Genomic DNA, 22,417 nt, shown 5'->3' with positions numbered 1-22,417 from the left:
CTCACAGTGTCTTATAATGAGAGGCTGCTTTCTCTCACACATTATGTTCACTTATTATCAGCACATGTTGTTGTTCTGTGGAAGCTAACATCTTGTATTTTCTGTTACTTTGCATGTTTAGCATGAGGCTAAAATTCCACCTCAGTGGGTCACTGGTGACCTGCTGGATGTTCAGAGATTCATTAAATCCAACATGACTAAAAACTCAAATGTCAAAGGAAATAAACAAAATATTTAAAGTCAATCATTCTGATCATAATTGTACTTTGACCTTTAACCTCTCTGCTCTGTGTTGTTTCCTCTTTCAGATCAGGAAATGATCACAGCTGAGTCTGGACAGGACGTCACTCTGCAATGTCGAGTTCGACACAGTAACATCACCATCCTAGTTTTAGAGTGGAAAAGAGCTGATCTGGGAGATGAATATGTGCTTTTGTACCATGATGGTTACTTTGTTCCACAAGTCCAGCATCCATCTTTTAAGAACCGGGTGGATGTCCAGGACAGACAGATGAAGGATGGAGACGTGTCTTTGATTCTGAAGGATGTGACGATTAATGACACTGGAACATACGAGTGTCGTGCACTCGTTCTAGAATCACTCTCACGGGAGGTCAACATCATCTCCCTGAATGTTGTTCCTCCAGGTGAGTGAGTAGAGTTGAGTGTGTGTGTGATCAGAGGTGAAGCTGCTTCCTGGTTGTTGATGTTTGTTTGCAGAATGGATGACCTGGTGGATGTCAAAGCAACAAAAACATTTTGTGCTATAAGAAGAACAAAGAGAAAAGAACAAATTTAGAGCTGGTTCTATTTTTCTCTATGAAAGCAGGTGGATTATACTTAATTATTATGTTATCATATTTAATTCACTTGACTATAAGTTACATTTACAGCACAGTGCTCCTCTCTCTCTTGTCGACAGTAAACATTGAAGTGGTATTTATTTAATTTCACTTATGACCTCTTTGTTTAACTGGATGGATGATTGCCCCAGAGCGATTGTAATGGAGGGGGATCGGGAAAGAAAATGTAGCACTTGGGGGGCCACGCACAGAAGCTGCTGCGGATTATACTTAATTATTATGTTGTTATATTTAATTGCACTTATGATCTCTTGGTTTAACTGGATGGATGGTCTGTGTACAGTTGTTGTTTCTGAGAATTGAAAATTGGTCCTGGAATCAAATAAAAACTCTTAAATTGATCTGGTGTCTGGAGTTTAAAAAATGGAAGTGTTTGCTGGGATTTTACAAATTATTGATTCCAGATAAACAAACAAGTTTTGGTACATCTTAAAAAGATGAGAGAAGTCTGTAATTTTTAGCATACACTGTTAAAAAATAAAATACTACTACCATAAAATAACAGAAAATAACTGTCCCATAAAAATACGGTTATTTTCAGTAATGAAAATAGAGTTTGCTGCGCTAATGTTACATGGGATTCTGCCTTTTCCAAGTGCTTTTAGATGTTAAATTAGGAACATTTTAACGTGATCAAACAATGAAATTACCTATGAACAAGGTCAATGAATGTGGCAATATGAATCATAATACGTAAATGTACAGAAATATACAGTTAACAGTTGGTTTAAATAATAATGGATTGATTGCATGCTCTGGGACAGAGGAGAGGCTGCCGTATCGCGCCATCGGCCCCTCTGGCCATCGCCAGCAGGCGGTAGATGAAGTGTCTTGACCACGGACACAACGACCGAGAGGGTTCGAGGATCGAACCGGCAACCTTCTGATCACGAGGTGAACCGCCAACTCTTGAGCCACGATCGCCCTAAGTAGCAATGATAATAATACTTATGTGATGTCACACAAGCTTATAGGGATCATGTTATATACTTTTCCATAGCATTACATTTGAATCCAACAGTTCAGTCTTTCAAATAACGGACAGATATTTGTGAAACCATGATACATTTGTGAATGTATTTTAACAATCTAAATATGCATATGTACAGACAGATACATTTAATAATCATGGAAATTATGTTTCATTACATTACAGTGATTTGACGTTAATTTACATTTGAAATGTGAAGTCAAAGTCTATTTACGTAACTTTAATGATATTCTAGAAGAACAGAACAAAACTGTAAAATGCACGATTCTTTCCTACGGTCGCAGCTATACCCGCGACATTGTTGTTGTTAGTTCACATTCATTGGCCGATGCTTAGCGTCATGTTATTATGTGTCCCAACATCCAATGGCATGTCACATTGTTTTCATGGCCACACCCTCACCCCAGGTGCAGAGGCCTATTTCTGTTCAGGAATGTTGTGAATACTTTGAGATTTATATTAATTGCAATTCCTACCTCTACATTTATTTTTGAAAATGTATAATTAGCACAGCGTGGCCGTGCAATGTTTTATATGTTTTGGGTTTTTTTTATTCCTATTAATTATATTTTCACTTGTTACCTCTGAATTATTGAATCAGACCCAGATGACATGAAATTTTCAGCAAAATTTTAATTCAAATACTCCTTTAATTATTGATTATTCTCATTCATTTTCGATCTTTTTATATATCTTTCCATAGTATTACATTTGAATTTAACAGATCATTCTCTCACATAACAGAAAAATATTTGTGAAATTATGATACATTTCTGAAAGTATTTTTACAATCTAAATATGCATATATACAAAAAAATATATTTAAAAAACAAGTAAATTGTGTTTTACTATATTTACAGTGATGTTATGTTATTTTACCTTTGACATGTAAGATCACAGTCTACTTATGTGAATTGAATGATATTCTAGAAAGACAGTACAAAACTGTAAAATATGCAGTAAGATACTTTGACATTACTATTTTTTGGAACAGTGTAGGTTCACTTCAGCTGTGAGAAACAGAATGTAAAAGAGAAATCCAGGATATCACATTGTCTGATTTTTAAAGAGTCTCTCAGAAAGAGAGCTCATATGTTTTGAGACTTTGTAGAAAGCAGCTGGTCTGAGTGATGTGATCAGAGTGCAGTAGATAATGTCTGACAGCAGTTTGAAGAGGAAATGGATTCTGTTCTGTTCTTCACTCATCACCTACCTGACAGCTGACACCTCACACCTGTTTCTCACCTGCAGGTCAGACAGGAGGATCTGTTGGACTGATCGTTGGCTTGTCAGTTACTGCTGTTCTTCTTGTTGCTTCTGTTTTTAGTTTTTTTGATCTACAGAAAACAGTCTTGAGGTTCAAACAAGCGTCCTGCTGATCAACAGAGTGCACATCCTGATTCACACAGTCAGATTTACGAGCATCTATCATGAACATCCAGCAGACGTCTGTACATGTCAAGCATCCAGAGTTTGATGTTATTTCTCATTTTTCTGATGATCAACATGTTCAGATGCAGACCAACAGTGTGTGTCTGTGCTGTCTGTCAAGGACCCTGAACTACAGTCTATTCATCTCCAGGCTGTTCCTAAATTTTTACATGAATTTATGAACTATGATCTCATGATCAGTACATAATCTTTGAGTAAATCCAGTTTACCAGATCTTCCAGCTACAACACTAATATGTAAATATATGCAGTCTGCAGAGAATTTACTTTACAGTGACCCAACTGTGCAGCCAGGCAGCGCACTTCAAAGAAGTCCAACAGGAAGGACTGTCTGTGTCTGCAGCAGAATCTAATCCTGGCTTTGTAGATACATACAGATATATGAAGCTGAATGATGTCAACTTCTTCATGCTCTGCTTCTCTTCAGGTTTTCTGTGTCAATAAAGGTTTTTATGTAAACCTCCTGAATGCTCTTTCATTTCACTGTTTTTAATGTGCACAAGTGAACGTGTGTTTCCATCGTCCTCAGTCTCAGATCTCAGATGTAACAATGATTTCAGATCATTATGATATTTACAGGAACTCTGGGCCTCATTTCTCTGTGTAAAACACTGAAAACTACAGAGACAAATTCAAAGAGCACAGTGTAGAACAGCTGACTGCAGACTGATGTACACCACTGTAACATATGAACATCTGCAGCTGCTTCTAGGATCCTTGACATGCTGGTCAGTCACAGGAGCACGTTCAGTGAGAGACTGAGATTACCGAAAAGCACCACTGAACGACACAGGAAATCATTCCTGCCTGTGGCCATCTGCCTGTACAACTCATCCACTTAACACACTGTTTACTGCAACAGCTACACCCTTCTTGCACATGTTCTTTTTCAGCTATTTATTAATAAGTGACTTTTATTGATTCCTGGTTCACACTGAAACACAAGGAGTCGGAGGGCTTTTCTTCTTCTCTGATGTGTTTGTGTCTCCTCGTCTGAAGGAGGAGATAAGAGGAAGCTCAGATGTGTCCTTAGCAGCAGAGTTTAACCTTCAGTTTTACTAGAAGGCCACAGCTGGAGGATGAACACGTCTTCCTTTTTATTACAAGTTTATTAAACAAAGATTTCTTCTTTTCTTTAATGAAACTTTGATATTAGTAAATGACACATGAAACATCAGTCAGTAGTTACAGTTACGTAAACACTCACTGATTGTTTTAAATGCTCCCTTTTCTTTTTTCCTACAATGCATCCTAAACTAATCACGACTCACTCCTTCTCAGATGTAAGGAGAGGAGTAAAGGAAACAAGGATCTAAGTGGAAAGCAGGTGCAGCCCAGCTGCATACAACCTCTTCCTCCCTCCATGGTTGTATGCTGTACCTGTGTGTCACACCTCTTTGATACATTAAAGAGAAAAGAAGCTCCATAACAGCAGCGTCCCTGGTTTGATTGTTTCAGCTCATATCTGCCTCTCTCACTGAGGGGGACGTCCACTAAATTACTCAATTACACCTCCGTGGGTCCAGCTCGCCCGCTGACCCCAGTAGGCAGCCCCATACCCTTGAATCCACCAAGGCAAGGGGGCCCAGGCTCATCTGGAGCGGGGCTCACAGCAGCAGCACCGCCCAGCCCCACAGAATCTGGGGCAGCCCACCCGACCCCACCGCAGAGAAAACTGCATCCACTCATCTCCCAGACTACAGAAGACAATAGACGCCCAGGTTGAGTTCATTCTCCATCTCTCCTATATTTCTCCCAAACCTGCAGAGTGAGTTCCTGGAGACCAGAGAACGTCTGCAGGGTTCATTTATATTTTTACTTGTAAATCATAATACATAGTTATGAACTGAGTTTTGTAAACCTGTAAAATATCTCAAAATGTTATGTTTGTGTATTTATAGATGAGAATTTGTGTGTGTAAAAACTATTTACATAAGTTATTTTTTGTTAAGATCTGCTTACAGATATAAAAGCAAAAAGCTATGTGTAAAACTCTGCACTCAAGTTCCTGGGTTCTGTGTCAGTTTTAACTTAGTATGAATTTCGGCCCAATTTTTCTTCCTTTCAGCAGATTGGTCAGTGTCATGTCAATCACAAATGTAACACTCCAATCGGAGAACAGATGGATTTGGCTGTCAGCGGGGCAGAAGTAACAAACTCAACGTAAGAACTGAAGCTGAGAGAAAGAAACCCTAAACCCACACTACAAGAAATCATGTGATCAAAGTTAAAGATCAGCACAGATCTGTGGGCTTCAGGTTTGAAGAAGCAGTAAAAGTGTGAGCAGTATGGAAGCTGTGCGATTTGTATCTGAACTGGTTCCCAGTAAAGCTTGTAATCATGTTCCCTGTTGTTTGAACTGTGTGTGTTTGTTCAGACTTTAAATCAGAGCCACTACAGGGAAACTTTGAAAATGTCATCAGTGTATTTATTTCAAACTGTCCCGTTTTACTTACTGTCCCTCCCTCTGAAAAATATTCAGTTTCTTAGCCAGTAGTTTGAGACATAAGCACAGAGGTGATGAATTACAAACTCATGATGAACATGTGACTCAGACTGAACTGAACCAGCTCAGAGCTCATCCTGTTCAACCTCTGAGTGAAGCCTGAAGCAGACACAAGTCACATTTATTAAACACATTAATTACATTTATTAAAAATGGTTATATAAAAACCATTATATGTTGTTATTTTGTTCACATTATGAGTTGGAGACATTACTACTGGGGCATCAAACCTCAGAGGATTAAAATGTGCTGTCATCTACTGGTGAAACTGGATGTTACAGTGGAAATGGATCCATGTGCTTTGCTCCATTTCTAAAAAAAGACAGTGTAAATCAGGGAATTCCTTCAACGTTTTTATCCTGAACGTCGCCTGAAATAAAAAGCATCTCTGCCAACGTGCAATTACGTTTTACTATTTACACTATAACACTGAGCTTACTGGACTTGTTCCAAACACTCACGTTACAATTACAAGATAAAACATATATACATCCTCACAGTAACTGCACTTCTAGAGTTACTTTCTTGTGTGGATCTGTTGGTGTTTCTTCAGCTGATGTGGAGCTTTAAAAGTCTTCTCACACAGGTCACTTTTGTAAGGTCTCTCCTCAGTGTGGCTAAACATGTGTTGTTGTAACTGTGCATCTGTTGCAAACAGTTTCCCACACTGATCACAGCAGGAAACATCAATTCCAGTGTGACTCCGCAGGTGAATATTTCGGTAGTGTTTGTCGCTGAACCTTTTTCCACAAAAGTCGCAGCTGTACGCCTTAATTCCAGAGTGGGTAACTAGATGCCTCTGTAAGCTGCTATTTTGAGCAAAAGCCTTACCACACAACTCACAGCTGTAAGGTTTAACTCCACTGTGGATGATTTGGTGTAATTTTAAGCCTTTACGATGGGTAAAAGACTTTCCACACAAGTGACAGCTGTACACTTTAAATCCACTGTGGATCAGTTGGTGTCTTTTTAAGTCTCCAGCCTGGGTAAAAGACTTTCCACACTCATCACAGCCATATGGTTTAACTCCACTGTGGATGAGTTGGTGTGTTTTTAAGCTTCCAGCCTGGGTAAAAGACTTTCCACACAAGTCACAGCCGTACGGTTTAAATCCACTGTGGATGAGTTGGTGTTTTTTTAAGGTTCCAGCCAGGTTAAAAGACTTTCCACACAAGTCACAGCTGTAAGGTTTAACTCCACTGTGGATGAGTTGGTGTGTTTTTAAGCTTCCAGCCTGGGTAAAAGACTTTCCACACAATTTACAGCCATATGGTTTAACTCCACTGTGGATGAGTTGGTGTGTTTTTAAGCTTCCAGCCTGGGTAAAAGACTTTCCACACAAGTCACAGCTGTAAGCTTTAACTCCACTGTGGATGAGTTGGTGTGTTTTTAAGTGTCCAGCCTCGGTAAAAGACTTTCCACACAAGTCACAGTTGTAAGCTTTAACTCCACTGTGGATGAGTTGGTGTGTTTTTAAGCCTCCAGCCTGGGTAAAAGACTTTCCACACAACTCACAGCTGTAAGCTTTAACTCCACTGTGGATGAGTTGGTGTTTTTTTAAGCTTCCAGCCTCGGTAAAAGACTTTCCACACAACTCACAGCTGTAAGGTTTAACTCCACTGTGGATGAGTTGGTGTGTTTTTAAGTGTCCAGCCTGGGTAAAAGACTTTCCACACAATTTACAGCTGTAAGGTTTAACTCCACTGTGGATGAGTTGGTGTGTTTTTAGGTTTTGAGCCACAGTAAAAGACTTTCCACACAAGTCACAGCTGTAAGGTTTAACTCCACTGTGGATGAGTTGGTGTTTTTTTAAGCCTCCAGCCTCGGTAAAAGACTTTCCACAAAACTCACAGCTGTAAGGTTTAAATCCACTGTGGATGAGTTGGTGTTTTTTTAAGCTTCCAGCCTCGGTAAAAGACTTTCCACACATGTCACAGCTGTAAGGTTTAACTCCACTGTGGATGAGTTGGTGTGTTTTTAAGCCTCCAGCCTGGGTAAAAGACTTTCCACACAATTTACAGCTGTAAGGTTTAACTCCACTGTGGATGAGCTGGTGTGTTTTTAGGCTTTGAGCCACAGTAAAAGACTTTCCACACAAGTCACAGCTATAAGGTTTAACTCCACTGTGGATGAGCTGGTGTGTTTTTAGGCTTTGAGCCTGGGTAAAAGACTTTCCACACAAGTCACAGCTATAAGGTTTAACTCCACTGTGGATGAGTTGGTGTTTTTTTAAGCCTCCAGCCTGGGTAAAAGACTTTCCACACAATTTACAGCTGTAAGGTTTAACTCCACTGTGGATGAGTTGGTGTTTTTTTAAGCTTCCAGCCTCAGTAAAAGACTTTCCACACAAGTCACAGTTGTAAGGTTTAACTCCACTGTGGATGAGTTGGTGTCTTTTTAAGTGTCCAGCCTGGGTAAAATCCTTCCCACACTCATCACAGCTGTAGGTTTTCTCTCCCTTTCTTCTGTGACGTTTGTCGGCCTCCTGAGAGCGCTGACTTCTCGCTCCATGTTGGTCCTACAGTGACAGAGATACAAACAGAGGCAGTGAGTTAAATGCAGTCGTGGAACAAACTGAAACTCCCTCCATCAGTGGAATCAAACATGTCAACAAACACATTGTAGGTGTGTTTCCACCACCTTCTGGTGGCAGTATCACATTACAATGATGTGACACAATGAGAGGTATAATTAAAATGACATTATTGAAGAAATATTGATCAATGAAGAAAATCTTTTCTGAAAATCTTTTACGAAATTGCAAGTTCAACTGATGATATTGTTGTTTCAATGTGTGCTTATAAAATATGATCTTTGTATTTTCTTGTAACTTCTGTGGTTTCTGATTTTGAATGTAGATTCTGTATATATGGATGAGCCCAGGATGCAAAAGATAAAGCTGCTGTTAACGGGTTTTTAAAAACCAACCAGCTGTGCACACAGTTTCAATAACAGTATAACTGTGATATTTTTCTCACCTTCTGTGTTGAAGTCATTGTTTCCTCTGTAGTGGCTGAGCTGAGTCCAAATGGCTGAAATTGTTCCTCTGTTGCACCACCAGACTCTCCTCCTGTTACTCAGCTGGGACACACACACACATATGTATGTATATATACGTATTATATGTCAATCAATCTTTAATCAATCAATCTTTATTTATAAAGCACTTTTCATACAAAAAATGTAGCACAAAGTGCTTTACATGGTTAAAAGCAGCCCACACCACCCCACCCTCCCACTCACTCCCCACACTCTCATTAACATAAACCATCATGAAAACACCCCCCCCCCCGCCCCCTGCACACACAGACAGACACCTCTGGTCTTCGTCAGCACACGAGCTGCAGAGTTTTGCAAAAGTTGCAAAGGTGAAATATTCTTTTTGGGGAGACCAGAGAGCAGGGCATTGCAGTAATCAATGCGACTGGTAATAAAAGCATGCATCAGCATCTCCGTGTTGGCCCGAGAGAGAATAGGGCGGACTCTGGCTATATTTTTTAGATGATAAAATCCAATTTTGGTTACATGTTTAATATGTGAGATAAAACCAAGCTCAGAGTCAAAAATAACACCCAGATTTTTCACTTGTAGCGAAGGGCATAGTGAAAATGCCTGTAATTTAGACAAGAGTTTCTCTCTCTGAGCCTCAGGACCAATGATTAAAACTTCAGTTTTGTCCTGGTTAAGCTGTAAAAAGTTTTCTGCCATCCAAGATTTTATATCTAGAATACAGTTAAAAAGGGCATCCATTGGTCTGGTGTCATCAGGAGATACGGAGATATACAGCTGAGTATCATCAGCGTACCTGTGGAAGTTCACTCCATGCCTCCTGATGACGCCACCAAGAGGGAGCATATACAAATTAAAAAGTACAGGGCCTAAAACCGACCCTTGAGGCACACCACATGTCATTTTATGGATCTTAGAGGAGCATGTATCCATACACACCATAAAAGTTCTGTCTGAGAGATAGGAAGTGAACCAGTTGTGTACAGCACCAGAGAGGCCCACCATGTGTTTCAGTCTGTTTAAAAGAATAGCGTGGTCTACTGTATCAAAGGCTGCGCTTAGATCCAGTAGCACCAGGACTGAGAGCTTTTGGGAGTCCCAGTTACATCTAATATCATTTAATCCTTGAGGAGAGCAGTCTCTGTGCTGTGGTTCACCCTGAATCCAGACTGAAATATCTCCAGGATCTGTCTGTCATTCAAAAAATCATTAATCTGAGCAAAAACAAGTTTTTCTAAAATTTTACTTAAAAATGGTAAGTTGGATACAGGTCTGTAGTTATTAAAATCATTACAATCCAAATTGCTCTTCTTCAGAAGGGGCCTCACCACCGCCGTTTTAAAGGCAGCAGGGAAGACACCCAACTGAAGAGAGCAATTCATCATGTATAAAAGCTCAGCTTCAAAAAATCCATAAAGTGTGTGTGTGTGTGTATGTGTGTGTGTGCACCTAGCCACACGAAAAGTCCGGTCACTTTCTTTCTAAGCTTCTTAGACTCAGAACAAAAGCTGTCCAGCTTTGTGTTTATCAAAACTCTTTTTACAAATCATGCTGGAATACGTCAGGTTACAGCTGCAGTCAAAGCAAGATGGATCATCTTCTCCCAGCATGCTGAGCTAATGATTAGTTGGTGTTTTTCTGCAAACAGTTTCTCACTATGTCAACGTGTTCACAATAAACTGTGAACACACTTCGCCGATTTCACGGATTTTTGATGGTAGCGACCTTTTGGAGACTTTTACTTCCAGGTGAAGAATAGGACGTCTTTATTTGCGCTGGAAGAAAATAAAAAAATGATGCATCTGGAGATCATCCTATGAAGTCCTATTCTAAAGGCTGATTGTCCTCCCCCACACTTGTACCTGTGGCTTCATGTCCTGGGGGTTGGCTGTTCTCCTGCCCTGCACCCTTTGTTCATATTCAAAGACTATTATTCTGTATGTATTCTTTCCCTCTAGCAACCGCCAGATTATATTGTTGCAGACAATCACAAACTCTACAGTCTGTCTAACTCCAGTGTATACCAAGCAATCTATTATTCTCAACAGAGCTAAACTCAACATAAACTGAACCCACATTAAAGTTAGCTCGATGCTTACCTTTAGATGAGCCCACAAACCGAGAGAAACTCCGTGATGAAGCTGGAAGTCTTTCCAAACAGGAAACAGTTGAGGGAGCAGAGACCCACATGGTTCACGCTGATCTCAGCTACAATCCAGGAGACAAGGGTGCAGATCGATGCAGATATCGATCCAAACGTTGGTAGTGGTATATGTTCCTGTAAGTTCACTACTTTACTCCCGTTTCATGCAAAAGCAGCTCTCTCTGCTCGAGTCCTCTCCTGCACACACACTTCCTCCGCCCCCTTTTCCTGGCTCTGTGGCGATTTGTTACTGTGCGGTCACGTGACTCAGCTACGCAACGTAACCACGTGGGGTGTTATTTCGAAATTAGCGCCTATCTCCTTTTCCTAAACTCTTTTCCTTGGCCTCGATGAAAACGTCATCGTGAGAAGGAGATTTGCTAAGGACTCAGGGAAAGAGAGGAGCGGTGCCTTGCTAATTTTTTGAGACAGGAATTTTGGGTTTTCATGAGTTATGTATGCCAAAATCATCAATATTAAAACAATGAAAGGCTTGAACTACTTCAGTTGTGTGTAATGAATCTAAAATATATGAAAGTCTAATGTTTATCAGTACATTCACTGGCGTGCACAGATAGAGACGAGGTGGTGCTGAAGCACTTGCCCTTTTGCCCTCAGTCCAAAAAAGTGCCCTTTTGAAAGACGTGATTTTTTTTTTTTTTTTAAAGCTGCGCGATTTAAAAAGGTGTGAAAATAATGGCTTGATTTGTGCCCCTTCTTCAAAGACACCCGAACCCTGTCGCTTTTTCACTGTCACCGTGTCACGTGAACACGCTTGCAGTTCATTTGTTGTGAGGCGTGTAGCAGCGGCATGACATAGGACTACTTGGAGTAGGCATAGTAGGCTAACTATAGCGACTGGGAGCCACGGCGGACAACACGGCAGCTCTTTCCCTTCCCAACCAGTCAGGTAACCCATGAATCGAGTGAAATTATTCTGTTTGCCCTCTAAGACCAACCTGCAATTGTTTTGTTGTGAAGTAGCCTGTCAGAAACTGCACATGACAAACTTTGCCAGCTTGCCCCCTCCATCCATCCATATGGATAAACAAAAAAACGACACATTTAAAATGTAACCTAAACCATTTAGGCAACCCCACTCTCCATCAATTCCGACCTTTTTGCATACACTATTGAAAATATCACGTTATGCTATAGGCTACATGCCGTTAGGCAGAGGGCTCTTTTGAGCCCATTTTTCGTTACAAATTTTAGGATGATCTCACGGAAATCTGTGAATAAATACAAAGTTTTCAAACTGAAGTCAGTGACGGGAAGACATCACACTTTTTAGAGATGGAACTGCAGAAAAACCTAAAACCTTGACATGATTATGAATAATAGAATTATGGACGTTTCTCCGTTTTTGTGGATTAGCCTTTCCATAACTAACGTCAACTACTGTCCTACTTTGGTAAGATTGAAATTAATGTCTTTGACTGTCTTTAGTAGGTGTCTCCTGTGAGAAAGTTAGAACACCGTCCAACTGTCTAAAGATGCAGTCTTTAGCCTAACTGGTTGTTACTGACTCAGCGATGCTCGCAGACATTTACGCACTGTGTTGTGACCTGATTGTGACAGAACAGTGACGTTGTTATTGGTAGTTTGAAGGGTACGGTGTTGGGGGTGGTGCATGTTAAAAGTTTTGAGAAGCACTGGTTAGACATGTTAATTTTTTTTGGTGTAACATATTGGCAACATTAACACATTAATTTGCTAAAGGAAAAATAGGCAGTTCCCAATTGCCTGTGAAAACGACCATTCTGCCCTGTTCTTGTAATGACCACAGTCAGTCTTATTCGTTCTCATACATTTTGGTCTATTTATTTACTAATTTCAGCAAGCATAATGCCTAGGAAAGAGAGGCTGAGAAAGGAGAAAGAAAGGGATCTACAACAGGCAGCCCAGGGAAGCAGTTCTCTGCTCTCCTGGATGAAAGCAAAGGAAAATGAAGATGAAAGGTCAGAGTCAAGGGCAGAGTCAGGTTCTATTTTAATGTTTTAATGTAACCTGCTCCTTGCAGTTAATTCTATTGAAAAATCTTAAAAGCTGTTCACACTTAGTTTTTAATGAACTTAATCAGCAGGCATTGAGCTAACTATTATTTTGTACCTACGAAAGTTATTTCTATGTTACAAGACTTGCAGTATGGGTTATTATTAAAACTATCTGTTTAAGCTTATTATTATGATAAATAATAATACTATTATTATTATTATTGTTCCATTGTAGTCAGTCACAGCAGGGAAGCAGCTCTATGCCATCTACCAGCATAGCAGAAGAGGGAGATATAGAAACAGATGAAGCCGCGACCAATGCAGCAACAGGTTCAGTTAGGCCTACAGACACTGATGTAGTGCTCTCTGAAGACCACAGTGAGGAAGAACAGATCGATCACATAATGTCAAAGTTAGCAGCTTTACAATACCCAACAGATCCAACACACATCCATACATTTAAAATAAAGCGCAATGACAGATACGTTTCAATGTGCTGCAATGTGGGCCCATGTCAGCCTGATATACCTTACCCAAAAACTGAGGGGAGATCATTCCAGAAACAGTGGTTTTCTGCTAATGTGTGGCTGGAATACTCACCCACTGCTAATTCAATGCATTGTTTTAGTTGTCGGCTTTTCCTCTCGGATGAAAAATATAAAAGCAGAACAGCCTGGACAACTGATGGCATCAGAAAGTGGAGTACTGCTCTTGAAAAAATCAAACAACACTCCAGCGCAGAGATGCACATGACAAGCATGGTTAGATGGATCAATTTCCAGAAAAAGGCCCTTCAGTCTGCATTTGATGTTTCAGACGTAAAAGGGGTGGAAGTTAGAGAGCGAGAGAGGCAGACAAACAAAGAAATCCTGACAAGATTAATTGACCTAACAGTGTATCTTGCACGTCAGGGACAAGCATTCCGAGGTCATGATGAGAGTGAGTCCAGTGATAACCGTGGCAATTTTCGTGAATTAGTCAATGTATTTTCCCGCTACGATAGTGTGCTGAAAATGCATTTGGAAAAAATTGCCACAGTTAAAGCCACCAAGACAAGGCCCCAGGTGTCACTGCTTTCCAACAGAAGTCAAAATGACATCATTGCAGCACTAGGAACTTACATCAGGAAGGAGATACAACGTGAAATAAAAGAGGCTGAAATGTATTCCATTCTACTTGATGAAACCTCTGATGTTTCACACAAAGAGCAAGTGTCATTTGTTGTGCGATATTTTCATCATATGCAAATAAAGGAGAGATTCATCGAAGTGTGCAATGTTGATACAACTACAGGCCAGGAGCTGGAGAATACAGTGTTCTTGCTTATGCAAAAGAATGGCCTAGAGATGAAGAACATGTATGGTCAAGGCTATGATGGAGCAGCCAACATGAGTGGCATGTATAAAGGTCTCCAAGCTAGAATCCGTGCACACAATGAGAAGGCCCTCTATGTGCACTGCAAAGCCCATTGCCTCAATTTGGTACTAGTGGAGGCATCAAAGTCCAGCAAGCATTTTGTGACATTTTTCAACTTGGTGGAGAAATTGTATGCCTTTTGCTCAGGCTCCCCAAAGCGTCATGCTGCCTTGGTCAAATTTCAGGAGTCTCTCTTTCCTGGACAACGTGTTATGGAGCTCCAGCAGCTGTCAGATACTCGATGGGCTTGCAGGGAAAAAGCACTGAAGGCACTTCAGAGAAATTTGAAAGCCATTTTGATGCTCCTTGATGACATCAGTGACAGTGACCCACCTAACCTGGCCCAAGGTGATGCTCAGATGTACAGAAATGCCATTAATTTTATGTTCATTCTCTGCATGGAAATCACCACACCAGTATTCGAAGTCACTGCTTTGGCATCAGATTCTCTGCAGGAAGAAGGGTTGGACCATTCCACTGCCTACAAGGTAATTGATGGTGTGCTTCACACATTGCAAACCATGAGGTCTGAGGAGAAATTTGGAGAGATATTTAGATGTGCATCAGAGAAGGCAGAGAGTTTCAACATTCCAGTACCTACCGTGGTGCCTGGTCAGGAGAGAAAGCGGAAAGTTCCAGTGCGTTTCCAACACAGCACCACAGTGTCTCAAGTAGGTGCTCAGTTTGAGTCAGTGGAGGCATATTTCAGGAGTGGTGTATATTTCACCTTTCTGGACATCATGACTGGGGAACTGAACAGGAGGTTCAAAGGGGACAATACTGGAAGCCCAACGGCCAGAATCATTCAGTCCTTCCAGCCCTTAACTGTGCATGCTAACTGGGTAGGCCCACCAAACCCAGAAGCCATTGAAGCTGTCCACATCCTCTGTGAATTCTATGGAGAAGATGAGGACCAGCTCAAAACAGAATTAAAGGTCTTCCACTCCAGCTTTAGTTCAAAAGACCTCAGAGAAATATTTCTGATACTGAGGGAAAACAATGGCCAGCTGATCTTTCCTGCCTTTGTCAAAATGATTCAGATCTACGCAACACTACCAGTGACAACTGCGACAGTTGAAAGATCCTTTTCAAAGCTAAAAATAATCAAAAATAAACTAAGAAGTTTGTGTGGAGAAGAAAGGTTGTCTGATCTCCTCTTGTTGGCCATTGAGAAAGATGTGGAGATCAATTACAACGAGGTCATCAACATCTACAAAGACATGGCACCAAGAAGGATGCTTCTTTAGAGCAGTACACTCCATTTAATGGACACTTGAGAATATGTATGTATATAGTTTAGAGTTGGATACAGATTTTATCTTTTTGTGGTGTGATTTTTGATTTTTAGAGAATGTTTTGAAATAAAAGTCAAATTGCATTTAACCTGTGCGATTTTTTTATTATAAAAAGAAAAGGTTTTCCACATATGCAAAAAGTGCCCTTTTTTCCCCCTGGAGCACTTGCCCCCCAAAATGTCTGTGCACGCCACTGAGTACATTACAGGAAATAATGAACTTTATCACAATATGCTAATTTTTTGAGAAGGACCTGTATATATATATATATATATATATATATATATATATATATATATATATGTGTGTGTGTGTGTGTGTGTGTAAATTAACCGTAACAATAGCCACTTCTTAAATTCGTAGTATTCACAGACTGCAGTGTAATTGTTCCAAACTTAAACACTCACCTGATTGTTCGCGCCAGCAGTGTTGTTGGAAGACGACGCCATCGTTCACTGAGGGACAAGTTTGCTTTCAGTTTACATATTTTCGATTTCAAATTTTTCTTTTAACTACACAAACATTATGGCCCTGATTTAACTCCATAGGGGGACCCCTTAACCATTTTTTTTTGTCCACCAGGCCACGGCAGAAGCAGATATGGTGTGTAAACACTGGTTTGTTTTTTTTAAACCCTCTGGTTAAGGTTAATATGGGCATGTGCAGTGAATATCAGCGCTATGTGGCCGGAAGTGTGATAATATAATTTATTTTGTGTAATAAACAACTGCAAGGATAGATGATTACAACAAATAGATGACTAATACATAAAAGTAATACATAGATGAATAATGATGATGAGTTATGATGTGTAATCATGGGAACAAGCGGGTTTACAAACGGGAGCAAAAGCTGAAATAATACCTCTACTGAAGCCAATTGCACTAAATACACTATATGTGCACTGTTACAAGAATGTTTTTTGTTCTCTTGTTTTCTATTAATTTATATAATTTTAAGTTAAGCAGGACAGAGTTCTTTTAAAGAAAGATTTACTTATATTCTCAAAAGTTAAGCATGACAGGCTTCTGTTTAAGAAAGACACCTGTTTTATTGTGTTAATGTTGTCATTTTGAGCTAAAAATAAATGGCTAAATGATCATTTGTTTCCCATGTGTTCATATCACAAAGAATATGCATCTACTTAAATCAAATTCAAGTCAAATGGTTAAAAAAATAATTTCACACACAAAACAAAGAGCTACAAAATTCACCACACTGGGAAGGGTGAAGACAACTGGGTCGCCCGGCCCTGGCCACGAGGTGTCCCTTATTTATTTTTCAGGGAGTTGGCAACCCTAGCCACAGACTTTATGTCTGTGAAGGTTCTTGGTCATCCAGGTCATGGTACTTTTAAGCAGGGCTGGACTGGGACAAAAAATCAGCCCGGGCATTTTGACTAGAGACCGGCCCACCAGGATAGAGATTGAAAATGTGACGTCATTCAGGGGTAAAACCGCAAAGGATTCTGGGAACTTGAGGCAAGAGGTACTAGCGCACGCAGGCTTTCAGTTAAACTCAGTTACACAGCGATAAAAAGAAACCCCAAAAATGGCAAGAAGCTGTTGTATTATTAACTGCAAAAGCCGGTCGCCTGACAGCCACGGGAAGCCGACGGGTAAAGAGATCGTTTTTTTTTTTATCGGATTACGTCATTGAAGAGAAATTTTTTAAGCCATGTTTCTGAAGTAAGAGCCGACGGATGGTCTGGATATACCAAATATAACGTCTCAGAACACTCCTGCTCACATGTTAGTCTGCTCCAAGCATTCCCACAAAGGTCAGTGTTTTGTAGTAGTTAATATGTCATTTTTCTTAACATAATTGGTGATATAGGTTACAATCAAGTCTGTCGCTGAACAGAAACTGTCGCGCTATGCTTCTTTATTTATTGTGCATAAATAGTGAATTGTCCTGACACAATATTGCGTTTCGCTTCTGTTATTACCACGGTACACTGACAAAAACATATACTTTTATTCACAGGATAAAACAGTTGTTTTGTATCACTAATTGTCCAGTGCGATTACAACATACAATATTATTGTCACTGCTACATTTCTGTAATGCGTACCAGAAATTATTTCCACTACTAATTAATTACCGTTGAGCTCAAAGGTTATATTAATAAACGGTTAACGAATGTGTATTTATGACGACGATTTGTGAGACTGGTAAACTTACCTTTGTTCTACGATGGTCTTTCGTTCTACACGGTGCATTTCAAGGTCCTGTACCCATCCGTCGGTAAACTGTACCTGGGCTTGTTGCAGTGACCTGAAGTTACTAAACTTCATGAGTGTATGCACTCACTCCAAGAACCGTATAATTATAAATCTGAGCGTGGTGAAAGTTGGGCAGCAGGCTAACGTCTTTTGTCCACTCTGTGTGCTCGTAAGGGTCTGACCCTTTCACTCCTTTGATTTTTTCCTCGTATCTTTTCTTTGCCTTTTCGTCGAGTCTGTCTTTGTACGGTCCGGCATTGTTCTCCTTAGTTTTGTACATTCCTTTTTTGTGCGGCAAAGAAAAACCAAGAAGGTATTGGAACCGGAGAATGAACGTTTTGCGGTGCTGCAAATGCTTGCATTTGGTGCGGTACTTGGATTGTTTTGCCTCGAGTTCCCGGCATGCAATGCGCGAAAGTCACATGATCTGTCAATCGCTAGAAAAACCTTAAATTAAGACCAAGAACACTAGAGGTGAGACATGATCATTAATTAATATTAAAATTAATAAATGACAGATTTAGTGATATTTTCATAAACACCTCCTTTCCTTTTTTTGTTCTCCATTTTCTTTAGTTCGTCTATAAGATTGCTAAACAAGGGGGCGGGTGCATCCGGCCTCCTCAGCTGTAATTGGTCCAGCCCAGAGTCGATCATGACCAATTGGCCAATCCAACACCTTTCATTATATATACCCTTCCAAAAAAAAAAAAAAGTCCATCGGCCCATAAAAACAAAAAATCGCCAGCGGCCCACCGGGCAAATGCCCGGTATGCCCGATGGCCAGTCCAGCTCTGCTTTTAAGAGTTTGAGTTGAAGACAAGTGGACCTTTTCTTAATGTACATGAAGATGCTTCACCTCTTTAGTTTTGACAGCTGATGGAGAGTCTCGGGTATTTAACCCCTAGTAAGGTTGTGAGCTGGCGGTGGTCCTGAGAGTGGCTGACCCACCCTGCTGTCAACTGAGTTACTGAGGTCACATGGGTCAAGGTGTGAGTGGGTAGTTGAATGGCCTGGAAGGGATCCCAGGACTGTGTTGGAAGTAGCCAACACTTTTTATGTGTTTGAACTTATTGTGACCACTAGATGGAGGTGTGTGCCTGTTAGTGCTGTGAATGCGTCATGATTGTCAAGCTTAATTATGTTTGTACAGTAGTACAAACCAATATTAACCAATATTTACCTGGATAAGTCAAAATCTAACTTCCTGTAGTCACACACCTGCTGGTGTTGTGCCAAAGAGTGATTTTTCCTGTTTCTATGTTTTACTGTTGACTACAGTAGTTACCAACATATCTCATCTCTGACAGAGCTCCCATGCTCCCTATCACACCGAAGTCACTCAGCCTCTCCGGCCAGAAACCCTTATTAAGTCTTTTCCTTGTAATAAGCCTCTTTTAGTTAAGAGCCTTTTGTGTGCTGAGTCTTCTTTATGGGTCCAGCTTCCGCAGTAATATGACATCGTGGTGGAGTGTTTTTATGCTTGAAAGATTCATGGTTCAGTCTTAAATAAACACCTTCCTCTGTCAGCTACAAGGACTGAAAACTTGTGGAAAAAAAGCCAATGTCCAAAGAAAAACTTTGAAAGAGCCTCAGAAAGCTGCCGCTTAAGATCACTTTAAAAATGAGAAAAAAAAAAGGCTGTTTCCTTGGAAACAAAACATAAAGAAGTCACGGGTGGTTCAAGACTTTTGCACAATGATGTGTTGTTTTCATAGTATTTTAGCTGCTGACTTGTTCAGAAAATCACATGAGGTCAAAGTGTCTGCAAAGCACAAAATGGCCTCAGCAGCTGTTTATCAGTTTATCAACTGGAAGAAATCAATTTCTAAGATGTTGCAATTCAGATGCTTACAGTGATGATGAGCCTAATTTCTGTTAAGGAAAATCACACTGCCTCCACCAATCAGCAATCTGCACCTATCAGTGCAGCGATCAGCGCTCTCCACGTCATCTCCACACTTTGACTTCATGACCCACCTGCTCTAGTCAGAAGGAGTTTTCTGTTGTTTTTGATTCAGGGTAAAGGAGAGTAACTGAGTAACTTTTCTTCTTTATGTTGTGTCAAATAAAGTCTGACAGTAACAGCTCCCAGTTTTCAGGTCAAAACAGCTTTGAGCAGTGATCAGCAGGATTCTGGTGCACAGCTGTTCAGGTTTAGGACGGAGCTCAGACTATCCTGGTCACACTGAGCAGTGACTGTTTGCTGATCTGGACTCTTTGTGTTGCACGTCCTTTGTTGCAGCAGCTGTTGTCATGATGTTACCTTCTGTACATGTTTATTAATGTTCAGGTTATTTTTCATGCTGTTGTTTCCATTCATGTGTTTATCAGGAGCTCACAGACAGCCATGAGTGAAGGTGTCCTTCACAGTAACACTCCATGAATCCTCCAGTGATCACACTCCACCTGTCAGCTGGTTACAAATAATCTAGTTACTGTTAATCTGTGAGACTGATAACACAGATTTCATCTACAACTCTGTACATAATAAATAAACAGATAAACTGATGCAACCAGCATCTGTCTCTGCCGCCTCGCCTCAGCACTGTCTGTGGGACAGTCCACAGTTGGTTTTGAGTGTGGATCTGTGACCGTGAGAATCAGCTTCCTGACGAGAGCCTCTATCTTGAAGAAACACACAGACTGGAAGTTGAGGTTCCATCAGCATCAACAAGTGTGAACATTTCACAGATTATTGTGATTGGTTATTATCAGGATGTCCTAAAATCTCCCTGAAACACCTTCAGCTGATCCAATGCTGCAGTAGAGTCCTGACAGGGACAAGAAGGAGTGAGCAGCTTTCTCCTCACTGGCTCCCTGTTAAATCAACTATTTAAAATCCTGCTCCTCACATACAAGGTGTTTGATGATCAGATCCATCTTATCTCAGAGACCTCACAGTACCAAATCTCCATATCATGGGTCAACAGCAGCTAGGTGGATGTCAGCAGGTTACATGGTGGAAATAAATCCAGGGTTTGGGTTTGTTTAGTTATAAACTCGGCTTTTAGAGACTTTAACATAATTACTAACAGATAACACACTCGGAGTAGAAACACACGGTGTACAGGACTGTTTGTTTTTTGCACAGATGAAAATTATGCAAACTGCTGAGCTGTTGAACCAGCTGATCCAGCCTTTTGTCTGAGTTGGAGTCAGTCATGCAAACAGATTGAACAGGATGTGTTCTGTGCAGCAGCTGCATGTAAAACAGAAGCAAAGCTGTTCCTGTGAAATGAAACTGAAAGCCTCTCTGAGCGTCTCCCTGTAGAAAATGGAGGCTGAGCTCAGTCAGATCACTCAGCCTGCAGACAAATGGAGGAGTGTTTGAGACGTGCAGATAAACAGTCACAGCTTTGTGTTGATCTCTGAGGGCTCAGGGCCGTCCTGTTGTCATGTTATCAAGTGCATGACGGCTCTCAGCACACACTTTGAGTCCTTGTTCACATTTTCTATAAGTCCTCATCTCTGTGGACCTGAGGGATTACCCACAGTTCATAGTGCTGTGATGGTCAAAGCATTAAGAACAAGAATGGAAATAAATAAATAACAAACATGGAAGGAAGAACCAAACCAAAAGTTCAGAGGACTGTAGCTCATTAAAAACTTGCTTCATGATGAAGTTTTAACCATAATGAATAATTTGATTATTTTACAGTTTCTTCGTGTAAAGTTAGAGCCTGACAACAAACAATAAATGTCAGATCACATGACGAGGTCTGAGGGACCACGACAGTTAACATCACAGCATAGGTGACTTTTTGTGGCCTGTTTATCTTCAGTTCTTTGAATTTAATTAGACATTGAGCAAATTCATTTCAGTACATTAAACATTAGCAGAAGGATGGAGAGCGTGCTATATGCAGCTCTTCTTTCTGTTGTCATTGAATCCAGAACAGAATTTAGATCAAGAACATTTCATGATCATTATGATTTTATTTTATAGGAAATGCAGTTTGACATGTTTCCAATACTGAGGATGAAACTCATGCTCTGTACAAAGATTTTAAAGCCACTGTAAATTTTCCTGAATGCGTTGTAACAATAACATTTTTGTTAATTCACAGAAAATGACGGGGGTTTTTTTCACATTTCTTTATACTGTTACTTTTTTGTTTTGCTGAGGTTAAAACGATGCCACCTTAAATGAAACTGAAAAATAATATTGTTGAGTCTGTGTTTCCACAGGCCCTGCTAGTTTAGAGACTTATTCCTCATGAAGAACAAAACCAAGAAAGAACATCTTCAACCAGTCTTTTACTTGCTAACGAGGGAGAGCTTGGTCATACGTGTGTGTGTGTGTGTGTGTGTGTGTGTGTGTGTGTGTGTGTGTGTGTGTGTGTGTGTTGTATCCTGTATTGGTTCAGCATACACAACACAGGTGAAGCCATAACAGGGCAGGAAGCTTATCAAACAACAAACAAACCTTCACAAGGGATGTGCTTGTGTCACCATCGACATGCTGGGGAGGGGGACAAAGGAATGCCTTTGACCACAGTGTTTGAAACAATGTAGAGA

At 40.4% G+C, this 22,417-nt stretch overlaps 2 protein-coding genes and 1 long non-coding RNA gene across 4 annotated transcripts; 1 reads left to right on the top strand and 2 right to left on the bottom strand.

The window, feature by feature from the left end:
• Positions 1–5,411: 5,411 nt before the first annotated feature.
• Positions 5,412–8,152, bottom strand: LOC109201369 (zinc finger protein 850-like; the record flags this gene model as incomplete). The annotated part of the gene is made up of 2 exons (XM_019357038.2): positions 5,412–7,801; positions 7,931–8,152. Coding segments are annotated over 2 exons (1,695 nt in total), but the record flags the coding sequence as incomplete, so codon positions are not given.
• Positions 8,153–8,268: 116 nt separating this feature from the next.
• On the bottom strand, positions 8,269–10,979 carry LOC102081050 (uncharacterized). The gene is made up of 3 exons (XR_268095.4): positions 10,920–10,979; positions 8,790–8,892; positions 8,269–8,329 (listed from the first exon to the last, which is right to left on the bottom strand). It is a non-coding gene; the product is annotated as an uncharacterized LOC102081050 (long non-coding RNA).
• Positions 10,980–11,530: 551 nt separating this feature from the next.
• Positions 11,531–15,851, top strand: LOC109201333 (zinc finger MYM-type protein 1). 2 transcript variants are annotated; one of them, XM_019356939.2, is made up of 3 exons: positions 11,531–11,873; positions 12,804–12,924; positions 13,196–15,851. In XM_019356939.2, exons 2-3 carry the CDS (start codon positions 12,812–12,814, stop codon positions 15,621–15,623), a joined length of 2,541 nt encoding a protein of 846 aa, XP_019212484.1. In that variant the 5' UTR covers positions 11,531–11,873; positions 12,804–12,811; the 3' UTR covers positions 15,624–15,851. The 2 variants fall into 2 exon arrangements, with proteins under 2 accessions (XP_019212484.1, XP_019212483.1); XM_019356938.2 differs by having other exon boundaries at positions 11,531–12,924.
• The last annotated feature ends 6,566 nt before the right edge of the window (positions 15,852–22,417 follow it).

Source organism: Oreochromis niloticus, linkage group LG3, assembly GCF_001858045.2.
Source record: "Oreochromis niloticus isolate F11D_XX linkage group LG3, O_niloticus_UMD_NMBU, whole genome shotgun sequence".
Classification (NCBI taxonomy): Eukaryota; Metazoa; Chordata; class Actinopteri; order Cichliformes; family Cichlidae; genus Oreochromis; species Oreochromis niloticus.
This window is presented reverse-complemented; position numbering and strand designations above follow the sequence as displayed.